General features: G+C 45.8%; 2 protein-coding genes across 8 annotated transcripts in view; one reads left to right on the top strand and one right to left on the bottom strand.

The window, feature by feature from the left end:
- Positions 1 to 10200, bottom strand: part of Myo19 (myosin XIX) — a 31527-nt gene extending 21327 nt beyond the window's left edge. For 3 of the 6 annotated variants that reach the window (XR_005878363.1, XM_040749374.1, XM_040749379.1), the window contains exons 1-7: positions 9895 to 10200; positions 9127 to 9261; positions 8083 to 8312; positions 7771 to 7892; positions 5170 to 5308; positions 4691 to 4839; positions 1648 to 1761 (exon numbers count right to left, since the gene is read on the bottom strand). Coding sequence is in view for 5 of the 6 variants with exons in the window: in XM_040749374.1 (XP_040605308.1) it covers positions 1648 to 1761; positions 4691 to 4839; positions 5170 to 5308; positions 7771 to 7782 (414 nt within the window). In the remaining variant the exon portion in view is untranslated. The remainder of the gene's footprint in view (positions 1 to 1647; positions 1762 to 4690; positions 4840 to 5169; positions 5309 to 7770; positions 7893 to 8082; positions 8313 to 9126; positions 9262 to 9894) is intronic. The other 3 variants (XM_040749378.1, XM_040749376.1, XM_040749377.1) reach the window with 3 other exon arrangements.
- Positions 10120 to 14812, top strand: Pigw (phosphatidylinositol glycan anchor biosynthesis class W). 2 transcript variants are annotated; one of them, XM_013118350.3, is made up of 2 exons: positions 10120 to 10193; positions 12293 to 14812. In XM_013118350.3, the coding sequence occupies exon 2, from the start codon at positions 12305 to 12307 to the stop codon at positions 13814 to 13816; it is 1512 nt and encodes a 503-aa protein (XP_012973804.1). In that variant the 5' UTR covers positions 10120 to 10193; positions 12293 to 12304; the 3' UTR covers positions 13817 to 14812. The 2 variants fall into 2 exon arrangements, with proteins under 2 accessions (XP_012973804.1, XP_012973802.1); XM_013118348.3 differs by lacking the exon at positions 10120 to 10193 and adding an exon at positions 10529 to 10853.
- Positions 14813 to 16183: the final 1371 nt, after the last annotated feature.

Raw genomic sequence — 16183 nt, 5'->3', positions numbered from 1 at the left:
GCACATTCAGGGCTCTGGGTTTAATCCCTAATATAGAAAAAATACAACCTCCCCCAAAATAAACAAAATGGTGGTGGGGGCAGGGTAACAAGATTGCTCAACAGGTAAAGGTTGTCACTGCCAAGCCTGATGATCTGAGTTCTGCCCCCAGGATCCACATGGTGGAAGACAGAACTGGCTCTCAAGGGTTATCCTCTGACTCTACACATGCACTGTGTGCAAGTGCTACCCCACCTGCAGCTCACTAATGAAAGGTTAAAAAAATAAAAATAAAAATAAAAAGCAGGCCTAGTCAATGGTCATAATGGCTACTCAGTGAAGGGTTATTGAGCTCTGCTTGTGTTGGTCTTAAGCCAGGTTCTGCCCTAGTCCCCAGAGTACTCTGGTGAACAATTCTTTGTCCAAGAGCTGAGTTTTCAGGCACTTTGCTGACCTGTGGCCTCTCACCCACCTTACTGTCTTCCTTTGTTTGCTTAGAGACTAAGGTCAAAGCTAGATACTGCATTTCTCACCTGTGTTTCTTCCCGTAAGATCTGTCTATGTCCACCCTGCAGTCGAAAGCCCAGGAGATGCTTAGTGTTCAGTGACTCTCTGAGAGGTGAGTGTAGGCAAAAGGGGCTTCTAGTCCAAAGAATCCCTCATAGAGTGCCATGGAAAGGGAGAGGCAGCTGGGTGAGCCCTGAGTGGCTTCCTCTCAGTGGTGGAAGTTTGTTTATGCAACACTTGTCTCACTTGCTGAGGTTCTGCTATATATAAGGGCCTCTGGCTATACTTAGAGCTTCTCATACACTGCCCTTGCTATTACTGACAACCCCAATAGAGTTTTAATATTTAATAAAATATTTATTATTATTATTTTTTATTCTATGTGTATGGGTGTTTGCCCGAATGTATGTCTGTATCACATGCGTGAAGTGGTCACAGAGATCAGAAGAGGGCACTGAATCTTCTGGAACTAGTGTCAGGTGGTTATTAACCATGGTTGCTGGAAATTGAACTTGATCCTCTGTAAATGCAACAAGTGCTCTTAAATAGATGAACTGTTTTTCCAGCTTCAACTCCTGCAGGCTTTGATTTCTTCCAATCTTTTACCCACAGTAAAACCAGCTACTTTTGGAGGAGCACTGCTATGTGCCAAGCATGCCACCAAATGCCTTATGTGTACTGGTTCCTATTTTATATTATGTTTACTTCATTTATTTATAGGTAATAGTCTCACTACGTAGTTCAGGCTGGCTGGTGATCCTCCTACATTGCCTCCTAAATCCTGGGATTATAAATGTGTGTCATCATGTCAAACAACACAGGCTCCTTTATGCTCACACAGAAGTCCCATGCGGTGCTGCCTTCTATTCCCTTCCATTTCACAAGTGAAATGACGGAGGCCTGCAAACTTAGGAGCCTTCCTGAGGTATTCTACCTGATGTACATTATGCTTGGTCTCTAGAGATCACAGAAACACCCTCAGTGAGAAAGTAAAGGTGCAAGGGTTAAAGCGTCTCTCCAGGGTGGCAGCAGAGCCAGCAGTGGGGGCTGCACTGGAGCCCAGGCTTGACTTCTGGTGGGATGCTTGTGGCAGCCAATGATGACACAGGCAATGGGCCTCATCTTTCTGCTCACAGGAACAGGATAAGAAAGCACTCCTACCTTTCCAGCTCCACTCTCTCCACTGACCACAATGGATTGGTTGATTGGCTCAATCAGGCTCTTGACATTCCTGTAGGTCTGTTCACCCACTGTGAAGATGTGGGGTTTCAGTTTCTGAAATATCAAAGAGTGGATGGTCATGTGAGCACCTGACCCAATGACAGCCTAGACTGGGAGGCTACCAGCAGTGATGCTAATATATTTCCTCCAAAAAACCTTGCACGGATGCCACAGTTAGTCCCTACTGCAAAACTCCTACAGTTGGTTCATACACAGAGGTTCTCTCGGCATGGATGCAGCTAGCTTCCAGCACTGTCTGACCTTAATACTTTATGCTCTCATCTGATTTTATTTCTTTAAGTTAAAAACAATTATTATCCCATGTGTATGGGTGTTTTGTTTGCAGGCATGTCTGTGTGTACCACATATACAGTGCCCTTGGAGGCCAGAATAGGACATAAGATTCCCTGCGACTGCAGTTAAAGATGGTTGTGAGTCAACATATTGGTGCTAGGAATTGGATCCCTGATCTCTGGAAGAGCAGAAAGTGCTCTTAACCACTGAACTATCACTCTAGCCTCCTTTAAGTCTGCTATCTGCTCCTTCCCCTTTCCTGTAGCCCAGGTTGGTCTAGAACTTGCTACGTAGCTGAGGATGATACTGAACTTCTGTTCCTTCTGCCACTACATCTGGTTTATGCAGTTCTGCGGCTGGAACTCAGATCTATGCATGCTATGTAAGCACTTGGCCAACTGAGCTGCCTCTACATTTTTCTTTAATAGTGTGATTCTGCTGCTTATTTTATTGTACTTTATAATCTGGAAGAAAAATTTCTTCTTAAGTTACTGCCTGTATTAAATTAGGGTTTCTGTTGTTGTGACAAAACACCATGACCAAAAGCAACTTGGGGGGGGGGGGGAGGGTTTATTTTGCTTACACTCCCACATCATGGTTCATCACAAAGGCAGTCAGAACAGAACGTAAGGAGGGCAAGAACTCCAAGGCAGAAGCTGATGCAAAGGCCTTTGGAGGAGTGCAATTACTGGCTTGCTCACATTGCTTTCTTATAGCACCCAGGACCACCAGCCTAGGGGTGGCACCACCCACAATGGGCTGGGTCCTCCCACATCAACCACTAGTTAATACCTTACAGTACTCTACAGTTTTGCCCACAGCACAATCTTGATTTAAAAAAAAAAATGTATTTTATGTATGACTGTTCTGCAGGTACAGCCGCAGGCCAGAGGAGGGCAGCAGATCCCACTATAGATGGTTGTGAGCCACCATGTGGTTGCTGGGAATTGAACTCAAGATCTCTGGAAGAGCAGCCAGTGCTCTTAACCTCTGAGCCATCTCTTGAGCCTACCCACAGCACAATTTTATGGAAGCATTTTCTTTTTCTTTTCTTTCTTTTTATTTTATTTCATGTGCATTGGTGATTTTACCTGCATGTGCCTATATGAGTGCATCGGATCCCCTGGAATTGGAGTTACAGTTATGAGCTGCCATTTGGGGGTATGGGAAATGAACCCAGATCCTCTAGAAGAGCAGCCAGTGCTCTTATAACCACTGAGCCATCTCTCCAGCCCATGGAGGCATTTTCTTTTCTTTTTTCTTTTTGGTTTTTCAAGACAGGGTTTCTCTGTATTGTTTTGGAGGCTGTCCTGGAACTCGCTCTTGTAGACCAGGCTGGTCTCAAACTCACAGTGATCCGCCTGCCTCTGCCTCCCAAGTGCTGGGATTAAAGGCGTGTGCCACCAACACCCGGCCTGGAGGCATTTTTTTTTTCTTTTGGTTTTTCGAGACAGGGTTTCTCTGTGGCTTTGGAGGCTGTCCTGGAACTCGCTTGGTAGTCCAGGCTGGTCTCGAACTCACAGAGATCCACTGGAGGCATTTTCTTAATTGAGGTTCCTACCTATAAGATGACTCCAGCTGCTAGTGCCAGGTTGACACAAAACTAGCAAGAACACTAAGAAGTTTGCGTATTAGTTAGATGGCTAACTTCAACAATGAGCTATGTGAGGTCCAGAGGCATCAATAATAAACTGCCAAGGCCTTCAACACGTAAGTACACCTGAGTGATCTGAATTCCAAAGCTACTCTTCCTTTATCAAACACCGTCTTCAATGTGCTGACATCATGTGATGAATTTGCCTTTGACTATCAGGCAGATAAGTGTGTCAGACCAGATGGGCTCTCAGGATCAACTTCTTTGGATTCCACTTGGTACTTTTCATTATATAAACTTCAGGGCAATACCATCTACACCATGCCTCACTAGCCTAGCCAGCAGTGATCACTTACAGCTTCCTGAGAGTCGTCTGTCTTTCTCTACCAGTCCTTGCTGCAGCCACTGAGTAACTGAACTATTAAAAAGCCCCAAACGTTCTCTCTGTTTCTTTCACGATCATCCTTCCCCTTGCAGACTCTGTTCAAAGGCCTACCTCCACATGGAGTAAATCTGCCTGCTGTGGGACTTCTGCCCAGGTGTGCTCATCTTTAGACCCTTACCCACCGCCTCTCCACCCAGGCTTTCTCCCGCCTGCCAGCTTGTTCTTGCCTGTCCCCGAACACAAGTCCATTTCCAGCCTGCATCACCACCTCCCATCCTTAAACAATCTATTATTGACTTTGTAGTGCCATTTATTCTCGGTACAGAAGAACATGTGCCGACTGCTCAAGGACAATCCCTGCTGCATACACTTTTATTCTTTAAAAAGATAAAGATACAACTATACCTGTAAATCCTTTCTCATAACAACAATAAAACCTTTGCTATATGTTTCTATGTTTTAGGTTTCAATCTTGGTTACATTTTTTGTTTGTTTTTTTCGAGACAGGGTTTCTGTGTAGATTTGGAGCCTATCCTGGCACTGGCTCTTGTAGACCAGACTGGTCGCGAACTCCCAGAGATTCTCTTGCCTCTGCCACCCAAGTGCCGGGATTAAAGGCATGTATCATCTGTATTGACTATCACTGGGGCATAGATGAAGAAGGATGGTGAAGCCACAGGGAGGATTAGGCAGAAGCCAGGGAGACTTACCTGAGGCTGAGGAGCAGCATGGTACTCTTGCATCAGCTCTGGTGCATAGAGTTGAGGGATGGGCTTGAAGGGGTTCAGAGCTACCAGGGTACAGCCAGCATTGGTATAGAATATGTCTTCTGTGTACCGGGCCTGCAGGCACCTCAGGACTGAGGCAAAGATGCTATTATAAAAGTCTGGCTCAAATGCAGACACAACCTCAGACACACATCTGCTAAGCAGCCCTCCCTCTGTAATTAGCTAAGTGCCATTAGAACCCTGTAGCTCCCTGATGAACAGGTAGAAGATCTAATTAAGACGAGTCCCAAACCTAGAGCAAAGCCTGCCCTGGGGAGCTTAGGTGCAGTGCCAGGTTCCCTGGGGCAGAGGGCAGGTCAGGAGTCTCATCGCTTGGTCTGAACTGGGGAAACAGTGTGGAAGACCCTTGCTCCATCTCTATTCTTTTGGAGCAGCAGTCTGGAGGAGAGGAAAGCCCATACCTGTTTCCAGTGTCACAGGATTCACCTTGGTGAGGTCATCCAGCTGGTGGAGTGGGGCCTCCCCACCCAGGAACTGCTGTAGATCTCCCTTGAGGGATGCCCTACCTTGGGCATCAGTGCCTGAACTGTGGCCATTCACCTGGAGGGGAACAACACAAGAGCCATGAGACCAGAGTCTCAGACCAGTTGGCAGCTAATGCGTGTGGAGCCTGCATATGAGAAAGAACAGGTTTCCACAAGATCTAGGTGGCTCATGTTTCAGCTCTGCTACTTATTAGTGTGACAGCCTGGGTAATTCACCTCTCTGAGCCATGGTTTTTTTTGGGGGGTGGAGGGATAAACTCAAAGAAATACACAGAGCACTTAGTCAAGGCCTTGACAGTATGTATTAATAATCAATGCCCTCTGTCTCCTCTGCTGTGAGCTCCAGCTAAGGAGCATTTAGGCTACAGCCTACCAGCCTTAAAGAGCTGCTGTCTGGAAAGTACAGGACCTAGTGGGAATAGAAGACAGGCACCTGGCTGGAATCAGCTTAGGAGGCTGAAGTCTTGGTATGGCTTGTGTTTCTAAAGAGCCTGGTGAACCCTCAATGCTTACGTCCCTCAGGAATAAGCCAAGGCAGCAGCATGGTAATGTGTTTCTGTTAAAGATCGTGAGTCTCAGACCCATCATAATGTACAGAGCAGGCACTTGTCAAGGGCAATGGCTACAGCTGAATCTATGGAAAGACAAGGACAGAAGGAAACAAAGGAAGAAAGGAAAGAGAAGGGGAAGGAAGGAGAAGAAAGGAAAGGAGGAAGGGAATACAAAACCAGCTACAATTTAGGAACAGTTTTGATTCAACTGGAAGTTGAATATAGTGATCAAGAGCTTGAGTTAAAAAGCTAGATTATTCTGGGCAGTGATGAGCGTGACTTTAATCCCAACACTCAGAGGCAGGGCCAGGTGGATCTCTGTCTACAAAGCTAGTTTCAGGACAGCCAGGGATACAAAGAGAAACATTGTCTAGAAAAACCATGAAAGAGGAAAGAATAGAAAAATAAAAATCAGGGCAAAAAATTATAAATTATTATTATTTTTTTTTTTTGGTTTTTCAAGACAGGGTTTCTCTGTGGCTTTTGGAGGCTGTCCTGGAACTCACTTGGTAGTCCAGGCTGGTCTCGAACTCACAGAGATCTGCCTGCCTCTGCCTCCCGAGTGCTGGGATTAAAGGCGTGTGCCACCAATGCCCGGCTTATAAATGTTTTTTAAAATGTTGTGTTTGGATAGTATGCCTAGACAACCTTAATGTCCTTTTTGATTGCCTTTCTCATTTTTCCAAATTCCTGATAATGATTGTGGCCTTGAGTCAGTCATCTAACTTATCTAAGCGTTATCTCCAGAATGGGGACATAACATCACTATACAGTACATACTACCATGTTTCACTGCAATGTGAAGATGAAACAAAATATTCAAAAGTAATGCCTACTATATAACAAGAGCTGAGCATAGGGCAGTCACTAGTATGGCTGTGGTAAAAATGATTGATTTGGAAAAAGAAAAAAAGGAAGGAAGGAAGGAAGGAAAGAAAATACAACAACCCAGAGCAGATAATTGTCCTGCCTGCTTTTCTTTTCTTTTTTTTTTTTTTGGTTTGTCGAGACAGGGTTTCTCTGTGGCTTTGGAGTCTGTCCTGGAACTCGCTCTGTAGACCAGGCTGGCCTCGAACTCACAGAGATCCGCCTGCCTCTGCCTCCCGAGTGCTGGGATTAAAGGCGTGTGCCACCAACGCCCGGCCCTGCCTGCTTTTCTATAGCCCTCAAGTGCATTTCCCAGAAAATAGGATGGTCAAGTAGCACCTGCCATGGCTTTCTTGAGCCTGGTAAGTCGTACTCTGGTTATCCTTCTGGAGCTCACCAGAGAACAAACTCAAGCCCTTAGTGTGGGGCAAAATTTAGGAAACTCAAATTCCAGCAAATATGTACCAATGTGTTCTCTGTATCTGAGCTACTTACAAAGGATGCTACGTGTATGAGATAGAGCTCCACAGTGAAGGGTGGTCCCTACCTTGCAGGCCAGGAATACTAGTCTATTCAGAGGCAGAATACTGGACTCCCACATAAGCTACCTTCTCCTCCTGCAGTTTCGCTCAGGCAGACCTCTTTTGTCAGGACTGCTTATGTTCCTTCTCCACTTGGTCAACTTTTTTTTTTTTTTGGAGACAGGGTTTCTTTCTCCCTATAGCCCCAGCTGTCCTAGAACTTGTAGAGATTTGCCAGCCTCTGTCTCCCAAGTGCTGGGGCTAAAGGCATGTGCCACCATGCCCAGCTAATTTGGTTAATTCTTTATCTTGTGACTCAATAAAGCAGCTGGTAGGGACTTCTGTCAGGATGTGCCCCACTTAAGGTCATCAAAGTGACCTGCATTCCTTTGGCCATTTCACTTTGTCCACTCCAAAGAAAAGAGCCACAAAGCCACAAACCAGTATCAGAGCACTGGAATGAGTGTCTGAAGAAGGGGTCTTTCCCATTCTTCCAGCTAGGCGTACTGCAGTCGCCATTCAGACATGTAAACAGGAGGGTGTCTCTGGTGCTTGGTTACATCAGCTTGAGGGTTTACCTGCTGGAGCATCGTGCTTTAGTGTAGGCAGCCAGAGTTCGGTGTCACAGACACAAGCAGCACTGTCTATCAACCTGGTCATGAGGTCATCGCTCCAGCAGAAGACTCAGGTGTGCCGGAACCTGTAGTGTGAGACAGAAGACAAGGGCCACACATGTGAGGGCTTCTCTGGGGTGACTCATTCCTACTCCTCCCACCAAGCAGGAGGAACCCAAACGACAACCAGGCAGGTCTGGGCAGAGAGTGAGAGTCCGTGCTTTCCCTTGCCAATTGGGAAGTAAGGAAACTTTGATGAGAGTCTCCAGAGGTTACCTGGGTTGCTTTCTGATGTTTCTCTTACAGAAAAAAGGCCAAGGGCAGTTTTAAGGTAAGTGATGGGCCAGTGTTGCAAAGTCTTCTGGGTCAATATGCCATAGAGAATGAAGACACCGGGTAGAGCTTGGCCCTGTCATCACCACTAGACAGGAACACCCTGTGTAAGTGTAGCCTGCAGCTGATGGAGAACGGGCCTGGAGACAACTCCTGATGTTCTCGGGAAGCTGCTGTATAAGAAGGGAATCAGTTGTCACTAGATGGGTATGTGACCCCAGGGAAACCCTATCACCCCAAGTCCTCACCTGGAAAAATGTACCTTACTTCCAGAGGTTATGAAGGTCAATGAGGCCAAGGTTTGAAGGCACAGTACAAACCTGAATGTCACTGAGCATGAGTATTAGCATTACTTATAGAGTTGATAACCCATTTGAGGACACTGATCAGGTGGGGGAGGGGCCACTACCCAAAAGGGGAGACGGAGATTGGTAGCACGTGCCTGTAATCTCAACACTCAGGAGGCTGAGGCAGGAGGATCTCAGTTTGAGGCCTCTCTGGGCTACGCTATAAGACCTTGTCTCAAACAAACAAGGTGAGACCAGGGGACAGGAATCCATCTGAGACCAGGGGTGGTGTGAGGGCAGGATCTGAAAAATGGTGAGCCTCACTCAGATTTGGATTTTCCCAAGCCTCAATCCCTGCCTAGCAATGAGGAATGAGGATGAGGGGTATCTACAATTACACCTAGTCCCTTAAAGAATCAGGACCAGGGACTTCCATGGAAACAGGGAGAGGGAAAATTCAAGCAGAAAAGGGTACCAGGACTGTACTAGACATGGTCACTCTGTATACTGTACCCCATCATCTGAGGGTTTCTGGAGACTAGGCTACAAGTTCATTTTGAGAAGGCCAACCAGGAGACCACAACAGTACTAAGTTAGAATCCAAAGCTCAACACATCGATGGAGCCTCATTTTCATACAGCTGTCAGTGGTATAATACCATACCACAAAGCGCAAAATTAAGGCTCGTATGGACGAGTACCTGTGAGAGAGCTTAGTAAAAGCTGGTTATTACTATGCGGCGTCAGCTCCTGGTTGAAGCCAAGTCAGATCAGAGCAGTTTTCTCCAGTTCTCCTGGCTCCTGTCCCCTCCTCTCTCGGTTACCACCAAGAATTTCTGGAAAGGGTGTGACCACAGTAGGCAGAAGGGAGTAATGAATAGGTGAAAGACCAAGTCAAAGCAAGTGGCACCCAGATCACAACCCCCTCCTCCTCAGCCCCTGCTTCAGCTTTTTTGGCAGGAAGGACAGCCGGAGTGTTAGGAGGGAAATAGCTGTGTAAGGGTCTTGGGGATCCAGCCATTTTTGCTTCGGATTCCTGGCGGGAACCAGCACTTGTAGCCCTGGCAACGCGCCCGCAGAGCCCAGCGCTGGGATGCCACTCCGGAAGCACCTGGTACTGAGAGAAAACGTCCTTTGCGGGAAGGTGGATGTGACCCTAGTCAAGGACGCAGTTTCCTTACGCCTCTCGCCTTCCCTGGGTAGGACAAGGAAAGAGGCAGACGTCCAGCCCTGATCTGCCAGAAACACCCCCTTGTGGCCCCCTACTGGCAAACTGGGAAGTGACCGTGAAGGTCCTTGTCCTGGGCAGAAGCTGTGTTACCTCCTCCTGGGTCACAAGAGGGTAGCAAGGGAAATGCTGAATTAGAAGGTGAGGAGCCTGCTTCTACTTTAGCTCTGAGCAGGACACTGGCCTCTCCAACCCCTCGGGCCGTGAAGGGCTTCGGATCTAGGCGGGGAGTGGCACTCACCGGTCCCACGGCCTGGGTGCCCAGCGTGTAGTCCCGACCCGGGACGGTGGGCAGGGTGAGGCGGCCGGAAGAGTCCGGGAAAGGAAGACGGCAGAGTGAGCGGGAACAGCTAGGGAAGAAAGCCGGGAACTCCGGGTCGCCTGCAGCCCGCAGCAGCTCCGGCTAAGTGGCCGGGAGCCCGCCGGCTCCTCCCCCGGGGCGGGGCGCGCACACGCGGCGCTGGACGCACGTGTTCCGTCCCAGGCTGCAGGCTGTGGCTGGCGGGTTAGGCGTGAGGCGAGCTGTCTTGCGACTCTGGGGTAAGGTGTGGTGGTGTTCCTGTGGCCTCCCGAGTGGGCAAGCGCGGCTCCCGGGGGCCGGTCTACTTCAGGTCGCCGGGGCCGAGCCTGACGCGGGCTCCTCGGACCTTCTACTTGACCCGCCTCGCCGTGGGGCCGAGGCCGAGGTGAGGCGTCCCTCCCTCGGACCGCCGCACGGCTCTGTCTCGAGAGGATCGGGACGAACCCAGCCCAACACACTGAAGGGCGTGGGGAGCCGGCGGGGCGGGGACTGTCGCCATCCCGGGCGGGGGCGAGCGGAATCTGCGGGCCCGGAAGAACAGGCTGCGCCGCGCCGCGCCGCGCCGGCCGGAAGCGTTGTTCGCGAGGCGGAAGCGGAGGGAGCCGGCAGGCGCTGTGGGAGCCTGTTCTGTCAACGCTGAAGACCTGTCCCGGCCAGGGCATGGTTGTGGTGAGGTCTCTCGGGAAAAGGGCTTGAATGCCGAAAGAGCACTTACGATGAGATGATGCTGACGCAGGGCCCAAGTAGTCCATAATGGACAATAATGTGTACTACCCTCAGGGGCGTCATACACTTTCATATCTGACCGACGGATGTGTTCCATCAGCGTGCGACTTTTCAGATGTTAGTATGTGACAGAGGAGGTTTTAGGGTGCGTAAAAAAAAAGCCACTAGTCCTGGTAAGTACTTTGCACCCATTTTGTCCGCCTGCTCCTTGATCTGAAAGTATGGCCTTGTGTGTGCGAGGAAAAGAACCTGGCTCTCTGCCGTCCCCTGCATGCGCCCAGTGTTGTAGTAGGTTGTGAGGGCTCTGGACGGAAACCAGGTACCCTGACTCTAAAACACACTTACAATTTCTCTTCCTTCCTGAAGTTTTAAGGTTCTTAGAAATGCACATGCAAGTTTCCTGAAGGCTTTCATAACATACCAGTATATATCATGATATATAACTAGTTATATATATAGTTATATATATGTATGTGTACACACACACACACACACACACACACACGAGACAGAGAGAAAATTATGCTCAAATTATGCTCTGTAATAGAAATTCCTGACTGTGATCATATTAGGATTCATATCCCAAATTTGCTGTCTAAAAGAGACAAAAAAGAAATCAGGTCAGCTGGATATGGTAGCACATGCCTTTAAGCATTTGGTGTGTGTGTGTGGGAGAGGCAGGTGGCTCTCTTGAGGTCAAGATCAGTTTAATCTACATACTGAGTTCAGTGAGCCTCGATGTCTTTTTTTGGTTTTTCAAGACAGAGTTTCTCTGTAGTTTTGGAGGCTGTCCTGGAACTTGCTTTTGTAGATTAGGTTGATCTTGAACTCACAGAGATCCACCTGCCTCTGCCTCCCGAGTGCTGGGATTAAAGGCGTTCAACACCAATGCCTGGCTCTTTGAGTCTTCTTTTTTAATACTTATTGTGTATACAGTGTTCTCCCTTCATGTATGCCTACACCAGAAGAGGGCACCAGGTCTCATTATAGATGTTTGTGAGCCACCATGTAGTTGCTGGGAATTGAACTCAGGACCTCTGGAAGAAATTTCATACTCTTCTCTTAATGTATCAGTGTTGACTTTTCCCTATAATCTTAGGATCTAGCAGAGTCAGAAATTCTGCTCTGAATTGAAATCGTTAGGGCTTAAATTACTACTTTTTTTTTCTTTTGGTTGATGGGGTAGCTGGTTCAGACAGGGTTTCTCTGTGTAGCCCTGGCTGTCCTGGAACTTGCTCTGTAGACCAGGCTGGCCTTGAACTCACAGAGATCTGCCTGTCTCTGCCTCCTCAGTGTTCAGAGTAAAGGAGTGTGCCACCACTGCCTGGTGGGACTAAGCTTCTATTCAGTCCACATGTATGCCTGTGAGGGTGTTGGATCCTCTGAATCTGGAGTTACACACAGTTGTGAGCTGCCATGTGGGTTCTGGGAATTGAACCTGGATCCTCTGGAAGAGCAGCCAGTACTCTTAGCGGCTGAGCCATCCCTCCAGCCCCTAAACTTCTGTTCTAAAACTGAGAAATACATAAATTCAAGTGAGATATGTAGATTTTTACTGACTTTACAGTGATACTGCTTCCCTCAAATCCATTCTTTTGTCTTGTTTTCACAGGAAGAAAACAAAATGTCTCAAAAGCAGATGAAGGAAGCATTTGTCAGCAATCTCAATGGAACCAGCGTGCTGGAAGTGACCCAGGGCTTGTGCTTTCCTGCTTTCTGTATTCTGTGTAGAGGCCTTTTGATCATTTTCTCACAGCACTTGTGTTCTTTCTCACACAACTGGAGCACACGATTCCTCATGGACTTTGTTGTCCTCATAGTCCCCCTGGTGACCACTTTGACTATATTGTCTTCGTTTATCTTCCTTGAGAATCTTGTGGTAATTGTCTGTGGGGCATGGCTGTTATATCAGATATACCAGAGGAGGACTTGCTATGCCAAAGTGCCTGTCCAGAAAGTCTTTGCCAACTTCTTGAAAATCAGCCTAGAATCAGAGTACAATCCAGCCATCACCGGTTACCGAGTCATTAACAGTGTATTTACTGCTATTGCCATTTTGGCTGTGGACTTCCCACTTTTCCCTAGAAGACTTGCCAAAACTGAGCTTTACGGAACAGGGGCCATGGATTATGGAGTAGGTGGCTTTATTTTTGGGGCTGCAATGGTTTGTCCAGAGGTTAGAAGGAAATATGTAGAAGGGTCCAAATTTAATTATCTGAGAAAATCACTGTATTCTGTCTGGCCGTTAGTCTTCTTGGGAATGGGACGGTTAGTCATTATAAAATCCATAGGCTATCAGGAACATTTAACTGAGTATGGAGTTCACTGGAACTTTTTCTTCACCATCATAGTTGTCAAAATAATAACATGCCTTCTTTTGACTATTTTTCCTTTAAATAAGTCCTGGTTTGTGGCTGTCAGCATTACTGTGTTATACCAGCTAGCTCTTGACTTTACTCCACTCAAGAGGATAATTTTGTACGGCACTGATGGTAGTGGCACAAGAGTTGGTTTATTAAATGCCAACCGAGAAGGAATAATTTCCACTTTGGGGTACGTGACAATACACATGGCTGGCGTGCAAACAGGGTTGTATGTGCTTAAGAACAGAACACACATCAGAGACTGGATAAAAGTTACTTGTTGTATTCTCTTAGTGGCTGTCAGCTTCTTCATTTCTCTTTATGTAGTTCAAGTAAATATAGAAGCCGTATCTCGAAGAATGGCCAATTTAGCCTTTTGCGTGTGGGTGGTTGCTTCTAGCCTGATGCTTCTTAGCTGTCTGTTACTGAGTGATATAATTTTGAGTTTTGCCAAATTTCTAATTAAAGGGGCTCTAGTACCATGTTCTTGGAAACTTGTACAGTTGCCTGCTACAAATAAAAAACATTCCGAACCTCTAATCCTGGAAGCTGAAAAAAAAGAGCCCAGTCTTTGTTTAATCACAGCCCTGAACAGAAACCAGCTGTTTTTTTTCTTACTGTCAAATATAACAACTGGTCTGATTAACCTGACGGTGGATACATTACATAGTGGTACCTCATGGACCTTAGTTGTACTCAGTATTTATATGTTTACCAACTGTTTAGTTATATATGTACTTGATTTACAAGGTAAAACCATTAAGTTTTGGTGATGAGTGGGGAGGCTATATGTATTTAAACAGCATTATTGTAGTGGAGGAGAGTAAGTATGAAGGAAATGTGCTCTTAGCAGTCCATCTTAACCATATTTTATTACAGAGTTTCAATCCTCTGTGACAGAAATTAAACTTTACTTTTTCTTTGAGGAAATCTCTTGCCACTGTATCTGGATGTGTAATACATTTCAACATTATGTAAAACACAAGTCTCACAGGGCATTAGTCTCAGCATGGGAGGCAGAGGCAGGCAGGTCTCTGTTTGTCTCTGAGTCCAAGGCCAAGCCTGATATGCCTGTTGAGTTTCAGGACAGCCAGGGCTGTGTAGAGAGACCCTCAGGAGGTGAAAAAAAGTGAAACAAAGTCTTGTGACTTATTGGAACTTATAAAATGCCAGTATTTTAAAGAACTTGTTCACAGGATTTTGTCTGGAACTCACTGTGATATTTGTACTTCAGTCTCAGCACTGGGGTTTCTGGCATGAGTCACCACACCCAACTTAGTAGTTTTGACACTGGAAGATGGATGGTGGGATTTTTTACTTTCTGTATGTCATTATGTCATTGTATTTGTGATTGTCTATATGAATATATAATTGTATGATTATGCTGTTTACATTAAGATATTTGAGTTGTTTTTTAAGTTTTCTTTTTGTTAGGTTTATTCCTTTTTTATTTATGTGTTTTCCCTGCATGTGTGTGTGTGTGTAGCACAAGCATACTTAGTGCCTGAAAGAATTAGAACTTTAATCTCCTGGGAACAAGTCATTGATGGGTGTAAATGACCATGTGGGTACTGGGAATTGAACCTGGTCCTCTGCAGGAGTAATAAGTGCTCTTAACCATTTGAACCATTTCTCCTGCTCCTTCAATACCTCTTTTGTACTCAACTTTCATCTTTTAATAAAATTTAGAACTAAAAATCAAGTGTTCAAAACCAGATAAATCTGAAGTCAGAAAAAATGTAAATTCAATAAATAATGATTGAGTTGGATGATATATATAATACCTAAAAGTTTTTTTCAGGTACCTGACACATTTTATTTTATTTTCTCAAAGACAAGAGTTTTGACATAAGATCTTACTTATGTAGTCCACACTAGCTTTGAACTCTCCCTGTAGCTCAAACTGGTCTGGAATTTATGATCATCCAGCCTCTGTTTCTCAAGTGCTAGGATTGTGAGTTCGAATCCTCAACCCACCTATACAAGTTTTAAGACTGATTCATTCTAGCCTACTCTGCTTGGTATATAGTAATAAAGCACAGCTAAGGTATGTATCCTATAATCATAGCACTCAGGAGGCTGTGGCAGGAGCTGGAGCTCAAGGATAGCCTGGGCTACATAGATCCTGTCCCAAAAGATAAAACAAATTTCTAATATCTTAGAGCTTTCAGTCTAGTGAAGGGAAACACATTAAACTAAAATATTGAGTCATAGAAAAAAGAAAACACTTGGATTAAGTGTCAAACCAAGAACCAGTCTAGAAAGGAAACAAATTTTCTCTATAGACGGATATTTTTGAGGCAATGCTAATGGGTGGTACAAGTATCTAGGGATAGAAGGGTAGACAGCCAGAGTATTCAGTGTGATGAATCTGTCAGCAAAAATTGTAAGTTGTAAGGGAACCCGTGTAACTCAGAAAAAGGCAGTGTGGGTTGTAAACTGGAGAAACAGGAAGGGACCAGGTAAGGCAGCTTCAACTATGGGAAAGACAATCAAGAAAATCAGTTGAGAAATGAAATCTTCAAACACATAGTCTAATAAAAATAGTTACATTAAAGCTTAATAGTCTGCTGAGAAGTGGAATTATTTAAAGTTTTCAAGCAGATCTTTGAGTCCGCTGTTAAATCTAAAGATTTAAAAATCACAAGATCTTTAGTTTCCAGTTCTGATGTTCAGTGTGTATGTTAGTTTACTTATTTATTTTGAGATAGTCTATTTCTGGAACTATGTAGGCTAGTCTGGATTCAAATCATGGAGATCCATCTACTTCCAAGTGCTGGAATTAATGGTGGATGTCACCATGCTTGACTAATACATATATTTTAGGGCAGATGTAATACTGGTCAGCTGTGGTGATGACAAACCTGTCATCCTAGGACTTGGAAGATGGAGGTGGGAGAATCAGGAGTTAAAGGCGAGTCTCAGCTCCATATAAACCTGAGGCCAGACTAGACCTGTGTGTGTGGTTTGAGGGGATGGGAGTCAGTGAAATTTTGCTTTTCTGATTTCAAGGACAAAGCAGAAATGGCTGCTGGTCAGGGTATTCAATTTGGTATTTACTAGCAACCTAAATTATTTGTATAGTTTAGAACAGGTAGAGCCTCCTGGTACAGGTTTGCTGTTTAAACTAGTTGTCTTCA

The sequence above is a fragment of the Mesocricetus auratus genome, unplaced genomic scaffold (genome assembly GCF_017639785.1).
Source record: "Mesocricetus auratus isolate SY011 unplaced genomic scaffold, BCM_Maur_2.0 Super-Scaffold_100007, whole genome shotgun sequence".
NCBI lineage: Eukaryota > Metazoa > Chordata > Mammalia > Rodentia > Cricetidae > Mesocricetus > Mesocricetus auratus.
This window is presented reverse-complemented; position numbering and strand designations above follow the sequence as displayed.

What these genes read in the sequence shown, in the direction of transcription:
- Pigw (XM_013118350.3), top strand. Translation starts at nt 12,305, where the DNA reads ATGTCTCAAAAGCAGATGAAGGAAGCATTTGTCAGCAATCTCAATGGA.